The sequence below is a fragment of the Pestalotiopsis fici genome (assembly GCF_000516985.1).
Source record: "Pestalotiopsis fici W106-1 unplaced genomic scaffold PFICI_Scf_12, whole genome shotgun sequence".
Taxonomy (NCBI): Eukaryota; Fungi; Ascomycota; class Sordariomycetes; order Amphisphaeriales; family Sporocadaceae; genus Pestalotiopsis; species Pestalotiopsis fici.
In genome coordinates, this window is record NW_006917102.1 from 1,669,208 (window position 1) to 1,690,574 (window position 21,367).

Sequence of the window (21,367 nt, forward strand, 5' to 3'; positions counted from 1 at the left end):
ATGTAAAGGTAGGAGTCAAACGTGCGGTGACTGACCGTAATGAGCCTTCTTCCTTTTCACGATGCGCTTGTCACGGCGTTGCTATAAAGATATTGATGAACCCAGGGATCTCCTGTCGACAGAATAAAAATATGGGAACCGCCGAGTGAGCAAGCACTGTTCTCATGTAGCCCCGGCTATTTAGGGATTGTCACGGAGGCGTATCGCACGCACACAGCCAGCAGCCGGCCAATTGGTTTCAATCAATACCCAACTAATAACATCCAATGCTAATAACCGCCCTCTCTGCCATGCCATGTACCTATCTGACCCCCCTTCGGATTCCCTGATTGAGTGAGCGGGTGGCTGGTCGGCAATGGTTGGACGTCGATTCATCATGATCGGGCGTCAAGTCGGCATGATCTTCCTGATCGCCAACCCTTATTTGTCGACCCTAGTCTCGCTCCAGTAAGTATCCGGAAAATAACTCCTCTGCCAGCACTTCAATCTTCCGCGCGACAAGTTGCACTTTGGAAAATCGGGAGGACACGGCGACAATTGGCACAGTACAGAGCAAGGGGATCTGTTCAATCACAGGCGACAGCAACAATCTCGCATGAATGAATGCGCGCAACATGCACAGTGATGCTAGACCTGCGGCCAGAAGCATTAGCCTGTCCCCGACTTCCACTAGAAGCTGTTACACCGCAGAAACATGCAAGCGAGACAACCTCTTTGCACTGTCTGTTGGACCTCCATGCAGGCCAGGCAGGACCCCGGAAGCACCTCGACTCCATCCTGACCTTGCTGTACTGCAGTAGCGAATGTATGTATGCTGGGTCACCACTTTAGTCCCGGCCACGAACCCTTAAACTTCCAGTCTCTAGAAGGACACGAGCCTGAAGCATCTCCTTCCCCAGCTCGTGATTATTCCGGGTGTCCAGTCCAGGGTCCCAAGATGGAAGCGCGGAAGACGGATTGTACGGTCGGGCTTCGATCATCTGGCATATCGTCAACCAGTGACCAGTCAGACCTTGCTACGCCGGAAGCCCTGACGACGCCCTGTATGGGACCAAGTGGCGCCTATCGCCAACAGTGCACCCTAACCGCTAATGTGTTTAGCGCATGTGCCGAAGCGCAACAACGACACCCCACTGCCCGTGACAGGACTCCATTTTGCGACCTCTGGTGTGTTGACCGCCTCTAACCGGACCCTTCATCCAGCATTCCGGGCTTTTCTTTTCCTTCCTCGCCTTCTTCGCGGGGCACATCGTTCGACGGCCTGTGCACCGACGATGAGGTCAAGATCCAAGTGAAGACGCCGGGAAAGCCGGGAGGATGAAACGGCGTGATGTGTGGATATATTTCCATCCGTTTCAATCGAAGCTCGATCAGCCGTCCTACGTGCCTCCAACCTCTGCCGGAGAACCGGGGACCAATCGAGGAGCATTCTCTGGCCGTCCACTCGGATGTCCCGTATCCTCCGGTTGGGCTGACATCTGTCCTTGGCCCTCACAAGTCTTGCAAGATATTCACGCTGACAGTCTGACGGATTGCACATGTGATATCATGCTGCTGAAGTATGCATCCGGTTTACTACCCAATGTAGCCTCAAATTGTCAAATTGGATGATTCTAACGGCTCTCTATAATTAACCTCAGCAGTATATATTGGGTTCCGTGGGGTGCGTCAGGTCGTGCGACACAAATCCGATCGGTGCCACGCCCGAATCTCCCAAGAGCAACACGGGCGATGCTGGGAGGCCAAGGAGAGCCCGAAATGTGGCCCAAGGGACCATCACCAGCCTCTCAGACGCCTGATGTAGTCTCCATAGTCAGATCAGATCTGGGGCAGGCCACAAAACGGCCGTGCTTCTCACCTTCCAGCAATTCTCCTAGCCTATCACGATCTCGTGGGGCATCCCATCTGCTGCACACCGCTCAAGCGATATGGAGTATAGTGGACACTGAATGCAACGCTGAGTCGCCATCCCAACTGGATATCTTCTGGAAAACAATGGCCTCTATCGATACAAAAAGACCCTCATGCGCTCGTTATCTGAATCCTGGTTTCCAACCCACATATGATGCATTTGCACCAGCAAATGTCAACAGCAGATGAGGGGTTACTGCTTCCCTCACATATACCATGAAAGGAATACATCATGACACGCGGCATTTCAAACTCCAATAAGTGAAGCCTGAGGGACCGCAGTCTTGTCGCCAGTTGTCACTGCATTACAGCCTCTTTCAACCCCCAACCATCCGACCTGTGGTATTATCCACCTCTTTCGGGAACTTTCAATTTCACTGTAGACTCGGCGCCGCAGCAATTGTCCTTGCATGTTCGATTCATACCTACACAGCATTTCACAAAGCGGGAGAAATACTTTGATCCATCTGCTTTCAATGCAGACTCCTGCTACCGATTCAGAAACTTCTATGCCGGACGCGAAAGGCTCATTCAGCATTTGGTGGCCACACTGGTCAATCATATCTGTAAAGGTAATAAATCACAACAGCCAATGCGTATCAAAGGTTTGAAATCCATATTCCCGGTGAGCAAACTCATTGTCTTAGGGGAATACATTTCGATAAGCCAGACGATTTTCATTAGTACGAACGCCACTTTCGGATCCGCTGCTGCACATGAGACTGCTGTTACATGAAGACGGAGCCTCTGGCCGTCGTCTCACTTCTCATGCTTGATGGTGTCGAGACGGGTGTATCAATCTATTCAACCAAGTACACATGCCATGGCAACGGCACTATTCACACGCATTACTCGGGAATTTTGAACGCAAGACTCACCAACACTGCGATGGATGAACATCGTAACTTAGAGGAAATCACAGTCCGTCCAATTACCACTCATGACGCTTGTATAGTCGTTTACATCCTGACTCTTTCCCGTCGACATGGTGAAATTCGCCGAGCACATTTGCGGTTCTCATGACTCGGTGGGCAGCGTGGGGTGATAAGAGCACCTGGCCTTGAATGACTCGTGGCGGCAGCTGACGCATGCCGGTATTTATTAGTTGTATCGGGTTTCACTACTTGCATGTCTTTGAGCTATCTATCGACATGCACACAGTGCAAACAATCACTGATATATGGACGAAAACGGTTTTGGTTGGCACTGTCTTCTCTACGTGGCTATGCTGTGTAGGAATTGGCTTTGGAGGATTCGGATCCTCTTGATCGTCATAAAAATAGCAGCGCTACTAAGACCCAATCTTTCATCACTTGCATATATAGTCAATCAAGATTTCTTTGCGGTAGGCTTACAGAGACCACATGGTACAGATCTAATGCCACGAAGCATTTCTTCCTGTATGGTTCAATTGCCAGGATCAACGGTCCCACTCCTAGAGAATTAATGAACACGAGGATTCAGCCGCGGGCGAGCTGGACCTTCGATCCAGGATGTAAATAACCATTCGCGAGTCGAAAGTCAAATACCTTGTCCAATAGCACACCATACTGCACGGGATCCATCATGCACTATTTGATTATTATACACCTGGAAGCTCTTGCTAGACTGTAGGTTCGACCACAAATTTATGGCTGTTTCTTGAGCCTGATTAAAATAGGTTTAATCTGGTTGGGTGAGATCTATAAGTTGGCGTGTCAGTATAGAACACCAAAAGCTCATCTCGGAATCAGGAGCAAAGTGTCACTTTGTACCACTTACAAACTGACCAAAGTAAACGTCTTCATACCGCTGAGTCTCCCCCTCAACCATACACAGCTCATAATGAGACAGAAGCTTTACCATGAACATCTTGACAATGGAGCATCCGGCCGAGCGACCTGGACACATGTGCGTCGCATAGCCAAAGTTCAGGTCGTCTCTCGTAGCCGCGCCCCAGTCATACTTGGTGGCGCTGGTGCTTGTGGATGTTTTCTGGCGCAGGTCAAAGTAGCGACGCCCGTTCCACGTGGACGGATCCTCAAAGGCTGGATTGGAAAGATGCGCTGCAATTTCGACCACTTCGAAAACGGTTCCGGCTGGCAGTGTGACTCCATTGGCCAGGTTCTGTGGTTTGACCGTGATCTTTTTCATGTTGCCTGTGTACCCGCAAAGCCCCGCATCGTTAGCGACCTTATCTTGACCTTGTCTTGAGTCTTTTCTGGTTGGCTATGGGCCATGTGCGACAGACTCTTTGGGGAGGGTGTAATTCAAGTTGGAGAAGGTCATAATACGTACTTGCGGCTGTAGGATGATGTTTGTGTGTCTCCTTGCAGAAGCTATCTAAAAGCGACAGTCTGCGAAGATTCTCCTTTGAAAAAGCCCAATCCTCATGTCTTTTTCCCAAGACATCTTGTGTTTCCTGAAGCACAAATTCTGTATAATCAGGTCGAAACGCAAACTCGAAGATGATCTGGGTTGTTACCGGCACAGGGGAAAAGATAAAGGTGAAAGCAAAGCCAATGAAAATGTTTGTGAGGAATTTGTAGTCCCGTCGCTTTTCGGCAGGTGCCAAACGTACTAGATCCTCGAACCATTCATTATTGACAGAGTCAGGTTTGGTGCCCTGCTCGACGGCATCCACGCACTGCTCAAGCATGGGAGTGAATAATGCAGTCATCCTCTTGAGCTGCTCATGCACCTGGCGAACTTCATCCGAGAACGCCGCCACGAGGCGAGCTACCATGGGCCTTTGTGTCGTAAGCTTTCTCATCAGAGGAATGAGAGCTGCCACATATCTTTGGAAGATATCAGCGACTTCGGATGTGAAACTGTCGCCTAGGAAGACCCTCCATGTAGCTTGCGAGAATATATGTATGACTTGTGGTTGAATAAAAACCCGCTTGAAGCCTGAAGTCATCGATTCAGCGTCTGAAGTTCATGGGCTTGATGAGACAAGCAGAAGGTTTGGGCAGACCTACCCACGGTCGGAGATTCCATATCCGAACCCAGGACATCAAACATAGCTTTGTCCAGCGCCTGTGACATGGCGTGAAAATGACGGTCTGTGACATATGCCATAGAGTCAGTGCAAAAGATAAATATCACCTTTGTCAGGGTAAGTACATACCGAAACCCTGCATTCGAGCGTTGACATAGGTGTACAGGTAGGGTTCGTCGAAAGCTGCCCCGTGCAAGCTGCACCGAAAGAACTAGGCTCTATTTAGAAATCATCTTGTAAAGGGTTGAAAAGGCATACCTCTTCACGAGCGGGGGCGATTTCGTCGTCCTTCTTCTTGCATAGATGCAACCAGTGTCTTGGTGCGAGAATGACCAAGTCGGAGCCTGTAGCGTGTGAGTCTAACGTTCCCGCGTGCGCAGCATGACACGAAGTATAGTGGGTGAAGTCTCACCGTCCAGAGAAGTTACTCGAAATACACCACTTTCAACCTGATCAAAGCCCTTCTGGATAATCTCAATGCCATGGTCGGCAAAGTCTCTTCTACTTGCGAACCAAGACTTTGTACTCGCGATTCTGGGTATAGAAGGGCCCGCGTTGGCCCAGCTGATACTAAACGAGACAGCCATAGCCACAAAGACAGCTAATACAGCGGCTGTGTAGTTACTCGGCAGAAATGCCAATTGCCGTGGCCAGTATTGAGTAAGAGTTGCAAAGTCCATGATCTGATGTCTCTTGTTCAATGGGACATGAGTTTTGCTGTAAGCAAGGTTTGGGTGTTGCTAGTCGTGTTACGATCAGCGACGGACTTAGGAATCATATAGTATTTTTCGTGTATGCTAAGATACAGATATACACTATGTATTGGATTGATGTCCAGGCGCGTACACTTTCCGTGAATCTTATTTTGATTTACACTCAAGTATACCCATAGACTTTGAACCGAACAGTTCTGTATCACAGAAAAGCACGAAACAAAAGTACACCGCCTATATGAGATGAGGTGAACCATAGAATGCAACCGGTTTTCTAGACTAGACATGAGCCGTGGCTGAGAGACGGCACATTTTCGCCACGAATGGCTTTGAGTTGTAAACTTGTATAGTTGAGCACAACAAAGGTTGAGTCTTATTCTTCATAGAACTTCGATTTGTCAATTACCCCAACCGCCGTAAGCACGGGATGAAAATCGGACGAGATGGCGTAAAATTTACGCCTCTGTACCACGCTCAGAGCATATATGAGCGTCAGCGAGCCCTTCAACTGCTTTTGTGACACTGAAACTGCAGGTATAAACTTGATTCATTTGGAGATAATAAAAAAGGCGCAAACCTAAGGATGCCAAAGGTTCAGCCCTCACGTCCTACCAGTATCACAAGAGCGTTGCCGCCTCTTTCCAAGCCTGGTTGAACAGATATCCACTTACCAAGTTTCCCCAACCATCCGTGCAACACTGAGACGATAGGATTGGACCTCAATTCCTGAATTATGCATCGAATCATCAGCCGTAAACTTAAAGGTCGCCACAAAATCATGCCTTCATCTATCAGTCGTACACTTCACGTCATTGTGAGATTTCCCATGCAGAGAAAGTGGGCAACAATTGTTATCATTGGACTCTGAGGAGCCAGAAACTCCCAGAGCGCAAAGGTTATTGTTGTCGCAGATATTTCTGAAAGGATCAATGCACTCAGTTGAAAGTGTATCTATTACGGAGAAGCCACAATCTCTAAAGATACGTCTTCCATAGATGCTTGTATTCTCTCTTGTGCTAGGGCCGTGCTTGGAACTAAAGGACGAGACATGAATGGAGAGTCTTTATTGGGAAACTCCGCGACGTCTGATATACGGCACTGGTCTATATAACTAGAAGCACTTATTGTCGGTAGAGTTATGTCACATCTACTCAAGACTCACATCGATATTATTCTTGCACACTGCTTCAACCTTTTCGAACATAGTTTTTCAAGTGAGTAAATAGCCTCTCAAATACTACCTAGACTAGTCCAACACAATGGGTGAGGCAATCCCCAATTCACATTCCACTGGTAGCCGAGAGGACGAAGATTTCTGGTGGCAAGAAATCTCTCATCCATTCTTGTCACTCATGCAGAGTACTGGGTACTCAGACGACAAACAGGAGCGTTATGTTCAACTCGTCAAACAGTTCATTATTCCCTCGCTGGGTCCTCGTCCAAGCACGACCAAGTCGGGCACTCGGCTGCCTCACTTTGACAGCTTCTGTTCAGACGACTTTTCGCCCTTGGAGCTGAGTTGGAACGTTGAGCCCGAGACATCCAAGATCCGTATAGGCTTTGAGCCGATTGGGCCGCATGCTGGAACAGCAAAGGACCCTTTCAACCAAGACGAACCAAAGATTGTCATGTCCCGTTTGCTAGAGCAAAGCGGAGGCGCCATCGATCACCAGCTGTGGGATTTCTTCGTGAAGCACCTCCACGTCGATGCCAAGCATGCTCATGACATCGTGTCCAAGATGGCTCCCAACGAGCACATGACAACGAACACCATTTCCTTCGATTTAGTCGGACAGCACCCCGTGCCCAAAGTCTACTTCTACACCATCCCCATATCCTTGCTCAAGGACACTCCTGCTGGCGAGATCATTACCGATCTCATCCGGCAGCTACCGTCCAACCTCGCGCCATCGTTTCAAAGCATACGGGACTTTGTCTTTGATTACAAGCGTCAGCGCAACAATGAGCAAATTTTGCGACTCGAGCTGATCTCCTTTGACGCCATTGCGCCCACCGACTCCCGTCTCAAGGTGTACATGCGCACCAAGGAAACGTGTCTGGCCCGCGTGGAGGAGGTGTATACCCTCGGGGGCACACTCAGTGGCCCCGAGATCGATAAGGGTGTCAATCTCATTCGGTCGTTCTACCAGCACGTTTTGGGCATCTCGAACGCCGAAGACGACCTTCCAAGCAGTAAACATCGAACGGCAGGCATCATATTCAACATGGAGTTGATGCATGACCGCGCCATGCCTGTGCCTAAGGTGTACATACCAGTGAGGCATTATGGAGGTACCGATCTACGAATTGCACAGTCGCTCAGCAATTTCTTTCGTGCCTGTGGCTTGGAGGATCTGGCAAATACCTATGTCGATGCGGTGCAGCGTGCCTTGTAAGTGCCTGTTTTCCAAGCCCATCAATGAACCGCCTTCCTTCGTTTCGTACAATCCAACTAATTGCACTTTGTACCTTCATAGTCCGACTCAAGATTTCTCAAACACAATTGGGCGACATTCTTATGTCGGCTTGTCATACAACGAGAAGGGTCCGTACATCACAATGTATTATAACACAATGACTTTTTCAAAGGGCGACGAGAAAGATGAAGAAGGCAAACTCGTCGGACCTGCGGCATGGAAGCAGCGTCACTTGCTAGACTAGAAAGTACTGGCTAACTCCAACAGACGGTGTTCACGACTAACAGAAATTGTTTCTTGTACACGAAATGATTGTATGGGATTGGCCTATGTTGGCTCATTACTTCCTTTTCTCTCTAATAGTACGCCCGCTGTTCTTTCATAGGTAGTATGTAGTGTTTATAATATTCAACGTTGTAGGGCTGAGCCGCAAAACGATTGTGTGGTGGGATAACACGGATAGCAATTATGGAGGAGACGTAAATCAGAATAATTAGCGCGGAGCAAACTTTCTATTCTGGATATTCTTAAATAAAAGCTGTAGCTTTATATTTTGCCTTAAGAAGCTCTGTCTCAATACTGGGGTTCCCGTCTCGGCGCATTTGTTATTAGAAGCCTTTAGCAGTAGATCCATTAAAGGCTTTTTCCTCGAGGCACCGATCTTCCTGTCTTACCTGTGCACCTCTCGAAGCACTTTCATTTTGAGCATGAGGCTGTTATTACACAGTAAAAACTTGAAAGATTGTACCTAGCACCATGGCGTGGCCGTGCCCTTCCAATAGTACGCGCACGACCTCACTCTAGCAGAGGGCAGCATCCGTGACATTAAGCACAGCGGACCTCCGAGTTTGGCCGGGGTCTTTGCTCCCGCCCAAAGCCTCGACCTGTACATACTGAGCTACGGGAATGGTATTGCTTGTCTCAAAGCCAGACTTTGTCACGTTGGTAGCTGCCGCGTTGAGTCCGTAGCTCTTCTCACCAGAGTAGATGTTCCAGGCTATAGTCTCGGTAGCGCCGTTCCAGCTCATGAACACGGCGAGATCCCCACTAGCTAGTCGGCAAGCAGCCGCCTTGGGGTCCGTGTTCGGATAGCCCCTCCACTCGGAGACGAAAGCACGGTAGGAGCCGATGCCAGGTCCCGTGGCATAGCCGGCCGGGCCAAAGCGGAAGCTCCAGAGCAGAGCCCCATCCTGTGCGTACTCCTTGATGACGGGCTGCGAGGCGTGACAAATGATGACATTGCCATTGACCAGAGGTTGGTAATTCCCGCCAGACGAGGCCGAGACGAGGTCGTTGGGGTCCGTGTAAGTCTGCACGGCATACACATGACCGACCTCCTCGTCGATACGCATGAGCTGTCCCGAGGACACGTTGTACGGTGGCGTGTAGTTGTTTTGATTGTTGTGCAGGTGCATCATAAGGCCCTCAGCTGTCTGCTCAATACGAATGTCATGCTGCCAGCGATAGACGGCATCGGCATCAATGGTAAAGTTGCTCTTTCCCTCGCCCTGTTGTTGTCTCAGTATTATGCTATTATCTTATCGTTGACCATTTCGTCAGACTGCCACCTACCTGAACAATCCACTTCACACCACCAGTCTGCCTGTCAATATATATTGCCTGAAACGTGTGGCGGCTGGAAACGACAATATTCCCGTTCAGCTCGGCAACGGAATTTAGGTGCACATAATCCCAACCACTGTCTGACGAGTTGCCAAAACCACTCCGCGCACTTTCAATGGGAGCATACGAATCTGTAATGGGAATAAAGTCTGACGCGCGCCAGACAAAGAACAGCTCGTTGGTCTTGATGTCTATCTCGACGACCACGCCATCCCGGATCCAGCCGTCTTCTGGGCCCCCGACGGCGCTAAGATTTGCAGGGATGGGATCGTAGACCAAGCCCAAGAAGGTGCCCCAGGAGGTGATGTAGACCTCGTGCTGGTTGAGCAGCGAGTCATACTGGCCGTAGAGGTGCTCAAATTGGGGGTCGCTCAGCGTGATGTTGTAGATGGGCTCGTAGCTGTCATTCCAGATGGTTGCAGTCCCAAAGGAATCGCCATTGACATTGTTACTTGTCCCATTCCAGCTAATCAGGACGTTTTCTCCAAAAAGTGTAAACGGACTGAGGTCCTGGATGTCGCCAATCGTGGGATCCGTCTGCCACACCAGCTCTCCGTTACGGTCCATGATCAAAGCCACATTTTCCGGCGCATAGGTGCCATCTTGAGAAAACACAATCAACCCCGGAGCCAGAGCAGAGTCGTCTGTGTGGTTGATCGCAGCTAGTGGTGGATGGAAGCCTGGCTCCGTGATGAATGTCTGCGTTGGCCATCTTCCAGAAGTCGTCGTTGTCTGCGCACCGGTAACCACAAGAAGACATGCAAGTGCTGTGATCACAGCTACGCGATGGGTCACGGCCATGATGTTGCATTCGACTTTAGTGAACTATACGAAACCCAAGTGGCTTGAGGTCCAGTAGTGATCAAAGAGTAACAGCATCAAATCAAACATGGTTGTTTGGAGGTGGATGCTCCAGACCTACGGAATAACGGGCAAATCGCCTGCCGAGTCAGGGATTTCACCCGGTTCGGTACGGAATCGTGCCGTTTTTCGGGACCACTATACATTCCGGGGTGTAAATCCCCAAAGTTCAGCACCATTGATGCCGGTGGAGGCGTTTCTCCAAATTTACTGCCCTCATGTTCACCATGACTTCGTCTCCACATGCATTATAACCAACGATATGCTTTTTCTTTTTAAGTAAAAAAAAAAAAAAAAAAAAAACCTCCGAATGAGTCGCTGGTCACTAGAACTATATACATTTGAGGTATTGTAGTCAAATGAACCAATATTGGCATAATGGAGCTTTTTATTATAACAGGTCTACGAAACTTGGTAAAGATACTTGATACGCTTTCCCGATAATGGTGACAAAACTACCTCTCGAGCTCGCATCGTCGCCAATGAATGTGTTGACGGTTCAAGTCCTAATGATATGCTGAGTATCACAAGATGGACAGCTGTGCTGACTTTGGCAGATCTCGGGAGCTAAAGCCAACTTGAACCTGGAATTGGCCGGCCGGTATGCGCCACGCCTGATCAACGGTGCTCCAATAACTGAGATCCCTTCGGCTCAATTGAAACACCACGCTCTTTGCTTCGCCTGTGGCCAGCTGTGCCTTTTCAAAGCCCCTGAGAACACGCACAGGAGTCCCGGCTGGAGTCGACTCCGAGGGCATTGACAGGTATAGTTGGACCACGGAGGCGCCGTCCCTGTCGCCCGTATTCGCGACTTGGGCTGTCACGTTGACGAGCGGCGCGTAAAAATCAGTGAGTGGATTGGATTGATTGCCGGCTGGGAGTGGATCGGGAGCAGCTGATGATAATGGTGTAATCGAGAGATCTGTGGTCAATTCAAAGGTGGTGTAACTCAGTCCAAATCCAAACTCATACAGTGGTTCGATGTCAAGCGCATCAAAATGTCGGTAATCAATCAAAAGTCCATCGGTGAAATTGGATTGCCATGCACCAGGGTAAGTGACCTCGTCACTAGTGAGATTTGCAATGGGGATATCGTAGTCTGCCTCTTGGACTGGAATCGTATATGGCAGCCGCCCGGATGGGTTGACATCACCCCAAAGAATGTCGGCAATGGAGTTGCCCGTCTCCTCGCCCGGAAGGTGAGCGGCAATGATGGCTCGGACATTTGTGTGGTTCGCCCAAGGCATGGTGTTGACGCCGACCGAGTGTGTGACAACCACAGTGTTGTTGCACTTGTCAGCCACCTGATTTACCACCGCAGTCGAGTTCCAATCGGCCTCAAAAGATACCCGATCAAACCCTTCGGCGGCAAAGGTCTTGAGAAACACGATGCACACATCGGGAACCGGGTATATGCTATGAAAGTCGCCAACCGCCAGTCGCTCATTGTTCAAAATGTATTGTACTCTGGCATTTGTCTGCCGAGCGCGCGCCTTGATGGCTTCCAACGGCGTAACCACGTAGGTGTGTCGGACACTGCTAGAGCCTCCACCAATGTCAAGTGTGCCGTACTCGAACCCGACATTTGTGGCTGGCGGATCTTGATAGACGAGCCCATCCGTCAGATCACCGGCGTCATTGCCAAACACTCCAATGTTGGCGGGGGACACCAGGGGTAGAGTACCATTGACATTCTTGAGGAGGACAGCGCCTGCAGCTCCGACTTGACGAATGAGCGTGGCATGGTCTCCTCTGACGTCGCGTGCTGGAGGGTTGGTGACGAGAGAGCCGAGTTCTTGCTGATACTGCGATGCAATGACGGAAAGGGAGGAAGGATCGAGAGTAGGGTAGTCGGTGATGTCTTGGCCCAATAAATAGTACTGGGTCATGATGCGCCGAACCATTTCATCGAGTCTGTCGGTCGATACGGTTCCGTTCTCTACGGCCGCTGCGACACGATCTCCGAACCACGAGACTCCTTGTCCAGGCACGGTCGTACCCGGCATTTCCATATCCAGACCAGCGTTGATCGAATCTTCTGTAGAGTGCGTTGCATACCAATCGGATACTGTATAGCCCTCAAAGCCCAACTCATCTCTCAATATACCATTGAGGAGCTTCGAGTTCTCGCAAGTATACGTCTGGTTGAACCGATTGTAACTGCACATGACCGCAGCTGGCTTGGCATTGATGGCATCCACGAATGGCCAGAGATATACCTCGTGCAGGGTTCGGTCATCCATGTTGGACGAGACGGCATCAATGTTGGTTCCATCTGCCAAAGTCAGATTGGTCCGCTGAGTCTCTTGTTCGTTTCCGATGTAGTGCTTGGCCACAGCTTGGACACCCGTGCTTTGGAATCCGCGGATGCTGTGATCCATTGCAACGCCAGTCAGATATGGATCTGCTGAGAATCCCTCCCAATTACGACCGCCCAGCGGGTGGCGTCCAAGAGGCCCGGCGACTGGACTGTTGTTTGATAGAGTAGTTAGTCTCTGTCACTATGATGCTGAAGTCATGGGATGTGGCGACTCACCCAAGAACTACGTGCATGCCCTTGGCACGAAACTCGTCGCCGATTGCAGCGGCGCGTTGGTACATGAGGTCGCGGTCCCATGTCGCCGCTGTTGTAAGCCCGGCCGGAAATACGCTGGTCAAGTCGGCACGGTTGACTCCAGAGGAGCCGTCAGAGAAACATATGCCGCTAAAGTTGAGTCGTGAAATGGGTCCAATACTCCCGATGCAGCCAAGTCCTGTCAATGGGTTCGCGCCGGTCACGACAGCCGTCTTTTCAGCCAGTGTCAACTGTGAGAGGAAATCATTCGCCTTTCCGACCGCAGCATCCCAATCTATTGCTGTCAGAATTTTGCCGAATACATTTGGGGATCAAGTGTACACCTACCACTGGACGCAGATGCAGCATTGACAAGGCCCACCCAGGCAAGTGATATTAATGCCAATGAGCGCATTTTGAAAAGAGTTCATATATGGGAAGAGTTGGGGAGATGAGTCGTTGATATGTCGTGATGAGAATATCGGACCTTGTCTTGACTCTTATATCACCTGTTGCCAAGGCAAAATGAAAGGGGCTCTGGGTTCCTACTTGACATTGTGATCAAAACTAGACCACCCATCGAAAATCAGGCAACCATTACGAACGAGGTATAGAACACAGTCTCTCCATGCCATGTAACTCACGTTAATGAAGATCTGAGTGTTTGTTTCCCGAATGCGCCCCTAATCCCTGCACTCTCGTATTTTTCGTATTACATAATACAGTCCGTCGTGCCTATATTAGATTTAAGCTTGGGTTGTTTTTGTGGTCCCTGCTGCCGTCATGCCGGTGTGTGTAGTACTATGTACTGCCGGCACATGGACTAGATAGACTCAACGGCTTTAACTGCCCCTGATGGCATGCACCGCCCAGCCCAACGTTGCCTTTTTAGGGCCGCTGGCAACCCTTTGGCTTGAGAACCCCATAAATTACAAGAATTTACGCGTATTTCACATGTCTCCTATTTCCAAGGCTGCCTGCGATTCAGAGCACCGCCTCTTTGATATTAAGAGTGACAAAAACGCGTAAAAAGAACGGCCGAATACTATACTGGGTACCTAGTCATGCCTCCATACAAGGACAAGATCACCAAGTTTTGGGTCTACAAGGCTGACAGCTACCACGCAACGATTGGATATAAGAATGCTACATCCCCGGCAGTCTGTCCAAACTTAGGAATTACTGGCATCAGTATCTTAGTCATTCTTTCATTTTCATTCTCTAGACAGTATCTTCCATGTTCGTCAAAACACTGTTCTCTCTTGGCCTCGGCGTTGCCGCCGCGGCCAAATACGCTGCATCCAATACGACCTCTGCAACCCGTCTCGATCAACTCCCAACTCTGAGCGCAGGTGCTGATTGCGCATGCGGGCAACTGGCCGCTCAATTTGGCAATTCTCTCTTGACCACAAATTCAACAAACTACACCGTCCAGGCTCAAGACTATTACGACATTCGCGCTGTGCTTGCGCCCAAGTGCATTTTCCTCCCCAATGATGCCGCCGAGGTGGCTTCGGGTATGGCCATCCTTGCATCATGCGGGGCACAGTTTGCCATTCGTGCCGTAGGCCACATGAATGTGAGTGGCAACTCGAGACCTTTCCATCCAACTACTAACCACTGTTATTTGTCTTAGTTTCCCGGTGCCAACGATATCGACGGTGGTGTGGTGCTCGCCCTCAACAATCTCAAAGACATTCAAGTCAGCCCTGACAATAAGACCGTCCAGGTCGGCCCCGGCAATCAGTGGGTTGATGTATACTCGGCGCTCGATGCATACGACCTGTATTGCATTGGCGGCCGCATGAAGACGATTGGCGTGTCCGGCCTGAGCCTGATTGGCGGCTTCCACTACTTGACCAACAAGTACGGTTTCGCCATGGATAACGTCGTGAGCTATGATGTTGTTCTGGGCAACGGTACACAGGTGGTCGCCAATGCTACGTCCAACCCAGATCTCTTCTGGGCGCTCAAAGGCGGCGCCAATAACTTCGGAGTGGTTACCAAGTTTGTGCTCAAGACGCTGCCGATTCACCAGGTTAGCACGACTTTGCAGGTCTTTAACGAATCATATATTCGCGAGTTTATTGATGCCACCGTCGATTTGACCAAAAGTCAAGACCCCAGTATTGGCGCGGGGTCCATCATCACGATATCCTACAACACCACCACCAAGTCCATGACGGCCGTTCTTCGCGGTGTTCAGGAAGGCACCGAGTCGCCGCCGTCCAGCTTTCAGAAGTTCTCGGAACTTCCGTCTACTTTGACCCAGAACGTTGTGCAGAAGCCCCTTGAGTTCCACGACCAGTTGGATTCGCCATTCCAAATGTTCCGGTATGTTCCTGCTTTTCTTTTCAGTTGCATTGAAACGGTCGAATTGGAAAATGTGCTGACATCATGCGATTAAGCATCCAATTTGGTCACAAGACAATTAAGCCGGATGCAGACCAGATCTACCGTATCTACGAGGCATGGAAAGCCGCCGTTGAGGACATTAGTGACGTGGAAGGACTGATCCCAACACTCGTCCTCAACACCATGGCATCGAGTGCCATGAGCGTAGCCAAGAATAACGGCATCGGCAATGTGTGGGGTTTGGACGACAAGGAACCATTGATCAGTGAGTAATAGCTGTGGAGACTGGTAAACGATGTTGCTCGTGCCTTTGCTAACACGAATCATAGTTTGGCAAACCTCTACTGGATGGGATAATGCAGCCAGCGATTTGCGTGTCACGAATTTCGCGCGCGGAGTTCTGGACGAGCTGCATGCCGAAAACCAAGCCAAAGGCCTTGCGTCGGAATTCCTTTACATGGGCGATGCATCAGAATTTCAGGACCCATTTCTTGGATTTCCAGCGGAAAACGTTCAGAAAATGAAAGACGTAAGAAGTCTGTATGATCCCCTGGATGTCTTCACGAGACAAAACTGGGGCGGATTTAAGCTTCCCCGGATATAGATTGTGGCACGAACTCTTTTTATTGTACCATTCAGTCTACTACGCCACCAAAGAGACTGGGAGGACAAAAGTCTTCTCCATCAGAGAAATGGTCTTTCCATAGACCTCTCTACAAGAAGGTTCATCGCCCGACGAAAAGTCCAAACAAGTGAATTCGCAAAACAGAAAGCGATGGACAGCGCTGTAAAACTTTGATGAGTTCTGCATTTGAATTTCATTTAGCAAGTCTGCCGTAGCTTTCCAATATGAAACTGGCCCACGGCTTTCGGTGCAGACCTTTCATTCTTTTCATTCCAAATGTGATCGAGGGTCTCGAAAGAGAGTATCTCGAAGAGTAAAATGCCCAATGAGAATAAAGTTTTTTCCCGTCGTTCTAGGTGAAGGGTTTCAGTTGCGACGACGGGCTCCCGTTTCAAAGACCTGCTCGAGAGAATTTCACAGAATAATCAGTACCTCTAAACATTGACCAACCAGAGCATCCAACTTGAACCAGAAAGACGAGTCAAATCTCATGGGTCGCTTTTCAGTCAGCTCAAAGAGGCTTCGCGCAGCGTCTATAGGGCAATACCAAACAGTCTTGTGTGCAGCTGCCCCGGATCCCATTCGGTGAGCCTACGACGGGCAAAGCCCAAGCTAACGCCTCGCAACGACGAATCGCAAAGACTGAGCACCATTCGGCTTGGTCAAAGATCCCTAAATCTTGGTCCCGGGTCCTCAAGGGGGGCATCGACGTGCATATCAAAGCTGGCATCGGAGTCTTTCGTAAAGAAAGTGACTAGGAACACATTAGCATAATCTTGAAGATCCGGTTGGCTTGTCATATACTTACCGAGAATGCCCGCAGCTGATACAACAACTGTGAAAAGCCAGACATTTCTGAACGAGTTCAAATAAGTCTGCTTTACTGCATTCTCGCCTGCCTCGAGAATCTGCGGCGTCACCCCTGAGATCAACTGCAGTGCTGCTTGATCATTATTCAGCAAGGCGGACATGAATCCTGGGAGACTTTGTTCGGGGAGGTTAAGCGGTAGTACAGCAGAGGCAATATTAGGGCTTAACTTTGCTGTTCCCGTACTGAAAAGTGCCGAGTAGATGGGTAAACCGATCGTACCGCCAACCGAACGCATGGAGAACATCAGACCGCTTGATAGAGCAATCAGCTCAGGCGATGAACTTATTTGCCCTGCGGTGACTAGACATGTTAAGCAGAAGCCCAAACCAAGGCCTAAAAAGATAGGCCAGATCCAGAGAAATATGGCGCCGTCCAATGTCAAGGATGCCATCAAGGCGTCAAAGACCGTGAAACAACAATAAGCAAACACGATTGGCCATCGCAATTTTTTGCTTTTCGAGGCATAAATGGACACAAATAGCGATGCGACGATCGCAACAAAAAAGGTGATGGTAAACTTTAAGCTCGCAAAGAAGACATCATCATCGTATAAAACCGTGATTTCGTAGCTGAAGTAATTCGTCGCAGCGAAGAAGTTCATGCCTTCTATGAAAATACCCGTGATGGAAATAGCAAAGTTTCGACTCGCAAAAAGGCCGTGGTGAAGGATACCATCTCGCTTGAAACGTATCTCAAAAATGAGGAAAGCGATGATTAAGGTAATGCTGATAACAAAAGGTACGATGATATGTGCATCATTCCAGCTGTCTATATTTCCCCAATTCAGTTATATACAAGAAAGGAGGAGGGCTGGGGTAGAAGGGCGGCGGTGTCGTGGGGAATAGCTTACATGGGTTTCCAGACCACGTCAAAGACAAACTGAAAAGAGTAAGCCCCGAGGCTATCAGGCAAAAGCCGGTCCAGTCCAGCTAAAATATAACTTTCAGCTTAAGAGTAGCGGTATAATCATGAGAAACTTTACCTTTGCCAACTTCTCCTTTCCCGTGTGAGATAATTGCGTACTTCGTAAAGGTGGATTATAGCACACGATGAATAGGGCGGCAGAAATAAAGTAGAGACCAGCAATAATATACCAGAAAACGCGAAAGCCGCCAACAAATGAGCTCCCGAATAACCCCCCAACGAGAAGGGCAAACACCCCGCCGAGAGCAATAGAAATATTCATCCCACCTTGTGCAAGAGGTCGAACGCGGCGCGGCAAGATTTCAGAAGCAACCGCGTATAGTAACGGCTGGCAACTATAAGAGAGGCCGGTCACTACTTCACCAGCTATGGCTGCATTCATACTTTCTGCTCGGGATACAATTATGCATCCAATGCTGCCGAGGAGAGTGGAGATGAAGATAAGCCACCTACGTCCCCAGTAGTCAGCAGCTTGGGAGACTGGAAACGCGAGAACACACGTGGTGATCGCGATAGCTTGAGAAAGCCAGATCTGGGAGTTCGAGCCGCCAAGCTCGGCGACTATAGCCGTGCTTAACTAGTGTGAAATCAGCCATTACTTCGACACGGTAAATACAAAGGCAAAATCATACTGATCCAGCGGCGATAAGATTAACGACTTGAACAAATGATATCATCGTGATCGCCTAATTGTGCTTAGCGACAGTATGAAGCCAACGGCAATGGGTCAAATGACTAACTAGGAACACAAGAACTGTTCGGTATGTTAAACCATAATAGTTGTTTGGTGCGTTTCGTTGCGATAGCTCGGCATGTGTTGCTGAAGTCTCACGCGAGTCTTTATCGACGGATTCCATTGCGATTTTGTCTCAGCCGAGTATACCCAGTCTATTTTAAAGGCAAATATAAGAGGTTTATGTTATAAATGTATTTGTTCAATATTCAATTGCCGTTGTCTTTACAGCGGAACAATAGCTTAATATATAATGATTAGCAAGACTAATGTTATAAACAGCAATTATTAGTGATATCAAAGAACGTGAGAAATTAGCGAACAAATGAATATCTTAATATGCGAAATTAAACAAGGATTGATTGCTGGTATGGATAATGAATGTGATAGTGATAGCCTACTAGGTAGGTTAGAAGGGAGCAAGTCTGTGGAGATTCGTGGGGCATGGTTTCTAAACAGTCTTGTGGAGAAGCCGTGCGGAGAAGAGGAGAAGCCGTTTATAATTACCGAATGCCGGATCTAGTGATTAAGATTTCGCATCGGTATCCATTATGGCCAGTTCCGGGCGGGCCGCTCAAGGATGCTAGGGATCCTAGTTTCACACGGCGAGAAAACCGAGCCTATCGGGGAAAGAATCTGCAGTGTTACGTCTGTCCATGCAAGGCAGTTGTTACGATACGAGTGTCTCTTTTCACATATCTTATAATAAATATCGTATCAGCAAAAGTGGAATGAGAAAGTAGAATCAGCTTAAATACCAGCAATAATCTTAACGCAATTTTGTGAGTTTTCGAAATGTAGCACAGGTTACTCTTAAGGTGCGATGGATTTTCTAGAGCCGTATTGCGATAAATTAATATAAATAATATCACCGTTAATTACTCAACTGACCAGTTCATGGGCAAAGCTATCGAGCGCTTTTGGTTGGTATGGTTCAAACATGGAAACCACCGGTGAGCGCTACGATTTTATTTTTGTCTCTACCACTTATGCCGCCTGCGAGGCCGCTGAATCAGCGGCATTTTGGTTGTCCACAGTTTCAAAGGTGTGATCCTTGTTCCACATATGCACATTTCGAGCAGGCATTCACGAATTCGTGGCCTCAACTTCGCTGTGGAGACATCGCAGCTTTTGGACGCGACAGCGGTCAAATGCCGAGCGTTTCCCACGATATCACATTGATAAGTTGGGGCTCGATGCATAGAAAGGTATCATTAATTGAATGTTGAATCGTGATGGGTATCCATATGGCATGAATATTACTACTTAGAGTCATGTCCGATAATCACTTGTCGGAGTACTATTATATAATTACATAACGCTGAATTAACTAAACCAAGTTATTTGCATACTTTATAGCTCTACTTCCCCACCACAATGCGGTGGGAAATACGTGCATTGGGACGGGTCTTTTTCTATTTCCGCACACCTATATCTATATGAGGTTCAACTTTGATTGTCAGCTGAAATAACTCCAAGACGAACAGTAAAACAACAACGAAACAGACGATACTCTTCACAATGTCTGTTCCAAAAGACTTACAGTTCCCAGACCTTAAGTTTGTCAAGCTTAGCCCGCCAGCTGTGCACCCTTTGTTCCGTTACAATGGTTTCCGACCCGAACGAACAGTGCTTGCCAAAGGGCACATGCGCGCCCCTGGGCGCAAGGCTTTCCCTATCAATGTTATCTATGACCGTGATGTAACCATCACGCTGTCAGACGGCACACGCATCTACGCTGATGTATTCCGTCCTGCCAACGATTCTAGTCGAGTACCGGCACTGATTCCATGGAGCGCATATGGCAAGACCGGTACAGGCCCACAGCAGTACGACACCATGGGTCCTTTCCGTAGCGGCATCCCGCTGGAACGTACCTCGGGCTACGAGAAGTTCGAGGCCCCTGACCCAGCAGAGTGGTGCGCACGGGGCTATGCTGTTATCAATATTGACGCTCGCGGCGCTGGCATGTCGGAGGGTAACATACGCTGGTGGGGCGAGCAAGACGCCCGGGATATCTATGATACTATCGACTGGCTCTCCAAGCAGTCATGGTGCAATGGATCGGTGGGCATGGTGGGCAACTCGTGGCTTGCCACCTCTCAGCTCAATTTTGCCGCACGTCTGAAGCATCCAGCGCTCAAGGCCCTAGCCCCGCTCGAAGGTTTGACCGACGCTTACCGAGACTTGATTGTCCGCGGTGGTATGCCACACAACCCCAAGTTTCACAAGCGGATGATGACGGGTTTTGCGGGCATGAACTACATGGAGGATATGCCCAGCATGTATAAGCTTCGTCCACTATTCGACGACTACTGGGCCAGCAAACGGGTTCACCCGGAGAAAATCGACTTGCCAATGTATATACTTGCTTCATACTCCACAGGTCTACACTCTCGTGGCTCATTTGAGACCTTTCGAACAGCCGGATCGGCGCAAAAGTGGCTGCGTGTGCACCCGTATCAAGAGTGGTACGACCTATATCGAGAGGACGTGAACGAAGACTTGCAGAGATTCTTTGATCGTTACTGCAAATTTCTAGATAACGGATGGGAAAGAGACACCCCCCCTGTACGACTGTCCCTCTTGGGATTCGAAAAAAGCCCTGCGAAAACTGTTGTGGAGCGGCCCGAGCAGGAGTATCCGCTAGCCCGCCAGCATTACGAGACATACCATTTGGACGTGGCGACCAGAACTCTCACGACAGAGAGGTTGGATGAAATCTCGAGAGCATCTTATGAAGCTCATAGTTTGAACGATACCTTGGTAGGTTATGCCTGTGTGATTCAAGCCCCCCCCC

At 49.1% G+C, this 21,367-nt stretch overlaps 7 protein-coding genes across 7 annotated transcripts in view; 3 read left to right on the forward strand and 4 right to left on the reverse strand.

Annotated features, from left to right (window-relative positions):
• Positions 1 to 3,539: 3,539 nt before the first annotated feature.
• Positions 3,540 to 5,571, reverse strand: PFICI_14246 (uncharacterized protein; the record flags this gene model as incomplete). The annotated part of the gene is made up of 7 exons (XM_007842827.1): positions 3,540 to 3,593; positions 3,673 to 4,049; positions 4,189 to 4,800; positions 4,872 to 4,955; positions 5,021 to 5,102; positions 5,150 to 5,235; positions 5,304 to 5,571. The coding sequence occupies 7 exons, from the start codon at positions 5,569 to 5,571 to the stop codon at positions 3,540 to 3,542; spliced, it is 1,563 nt and encodes a 520-aa protein (XP_007841018.1).
• A 1,292-nt stretch (positions 5,572 to 6,863) lies between these two features.
• Positions 6,864 to 8,265, forward strand: PFICI_14247 (uncharacterized protein; the record flags this gene model as incomplete). Its single annotated transcript, XM_007842828.1, has 2 exons — positions 6,864 to 7,996; positions 8,082 to 8,265. The coding sequence occupies 2 exons, from the start codon at positions 6,864 to 6,866 to the stop codon at positions 8,263 to 8,265; spliced, it is 1,317 nt and encodes a 438-aa protein (XP_007841019.1).
• A 556-nt stretch (positions 8,266 to 8,821) lies between these two features.
• Positions 8,822 to 10,445, reverse strand: PFICI_14248 (uncharacterized protein; the record flags this gene model as incomplete). Its single annotated transcript, XM_007842829.1, has 2 exons — positions 8,822 to 9,529; positions 9,594 to 10,445. The coding sequence occupies 2 exons, from the start codon at positions 10,443 to 10,445 to the stop codon at positions 8,822 to 8,824; spliced, it is 1,560 nt and encodes a 519-aa protein (XP_007841020.1).
• Positions 10,446 to 11,029: 584 nt separating this feature from the next.
• PFICI_14249 (uncharacterized protein) lies at positions 11,030 to 13,474 on the reverse strand (the record flags this gene model as incomplete). The annotated part of the gene is made up of 3 exons (XM_007842830.1): positions 11,030 to 12,974; positions 13,042 to 13,354; positions 13,408 to 13,474. The coding sequence occupies 3 exons, from the start codon at positions 13,472 to 13,474 to the stop codon at positions 11,030 to 11,032; spliced, it is 2,325 nt and encodes a 774-aa protein (XP_007841021.1).
• Positions 13,475 to 14,296: 822 nt separating this feature from the next.
• Positions 14,297 to 16,018, forward strand: PFICI_14250 (uncharacterized protein; the record flags this gene model as incomplete). Its single annotated transcript, XM_007842831.1, has 4 exons — positions 14,297 to 14,638; positions 14,696 to 15,393; positions 15,468 to 15,679; positions 15,744 to 16,018. 4 exons carry the CDS (start codon positions 14,297 to 14,299, stop codon positions 16,016 to 16,018), a joined length of 1,527 nt encoding a protein of 508 aa, XP_007841022.1.
• A 683-nt stretch (positions 16,019 to 16,701) lies between these two features.
• PFICI_14251 (uncharacterized protein) lies at positions 16,702 to 18,691 on the reverse strand (the record flags this gene model as incomplete). The annotated part of the gene is made up of 6 exons (XM_007842832.1): positions 16,702 to 16,793; positions 16,848 to 17,678; positions 17,761 to 17,839; positions 17,893 to 18,411; positions 18,467 to 18,520; positions 18,575 to 18,691. 6 exons carry the CDS (start codon positions 18,689 to 18,691, stop codon positions 16,702 to 16,704), a joined length of 1,692 nt encoding a protein of 563 aa, XP_007841023.1.
• Positions 18,692 to 20,088: 1,397 nt separating this feature from the next.
• The window catches only part of PFICI_14252 (uncharacterized protein), a gene marked incomplete at both ends in the record, with an annotated part of 1,931 nt that continues 652 nt past the window's right edge, over positions 20,089 to 21,367 (forward strand). The window contains one exon of the mRNA XM_007842833.1: positions 20,089 to 21,333. Within this exon, the coding sequence (XP_007841024.1) occupies positions 20,089 to 21,333 (1,245 nt within the window). The remainder of the gene's footprint in view (positions 21,334 to 21,367) is intronic.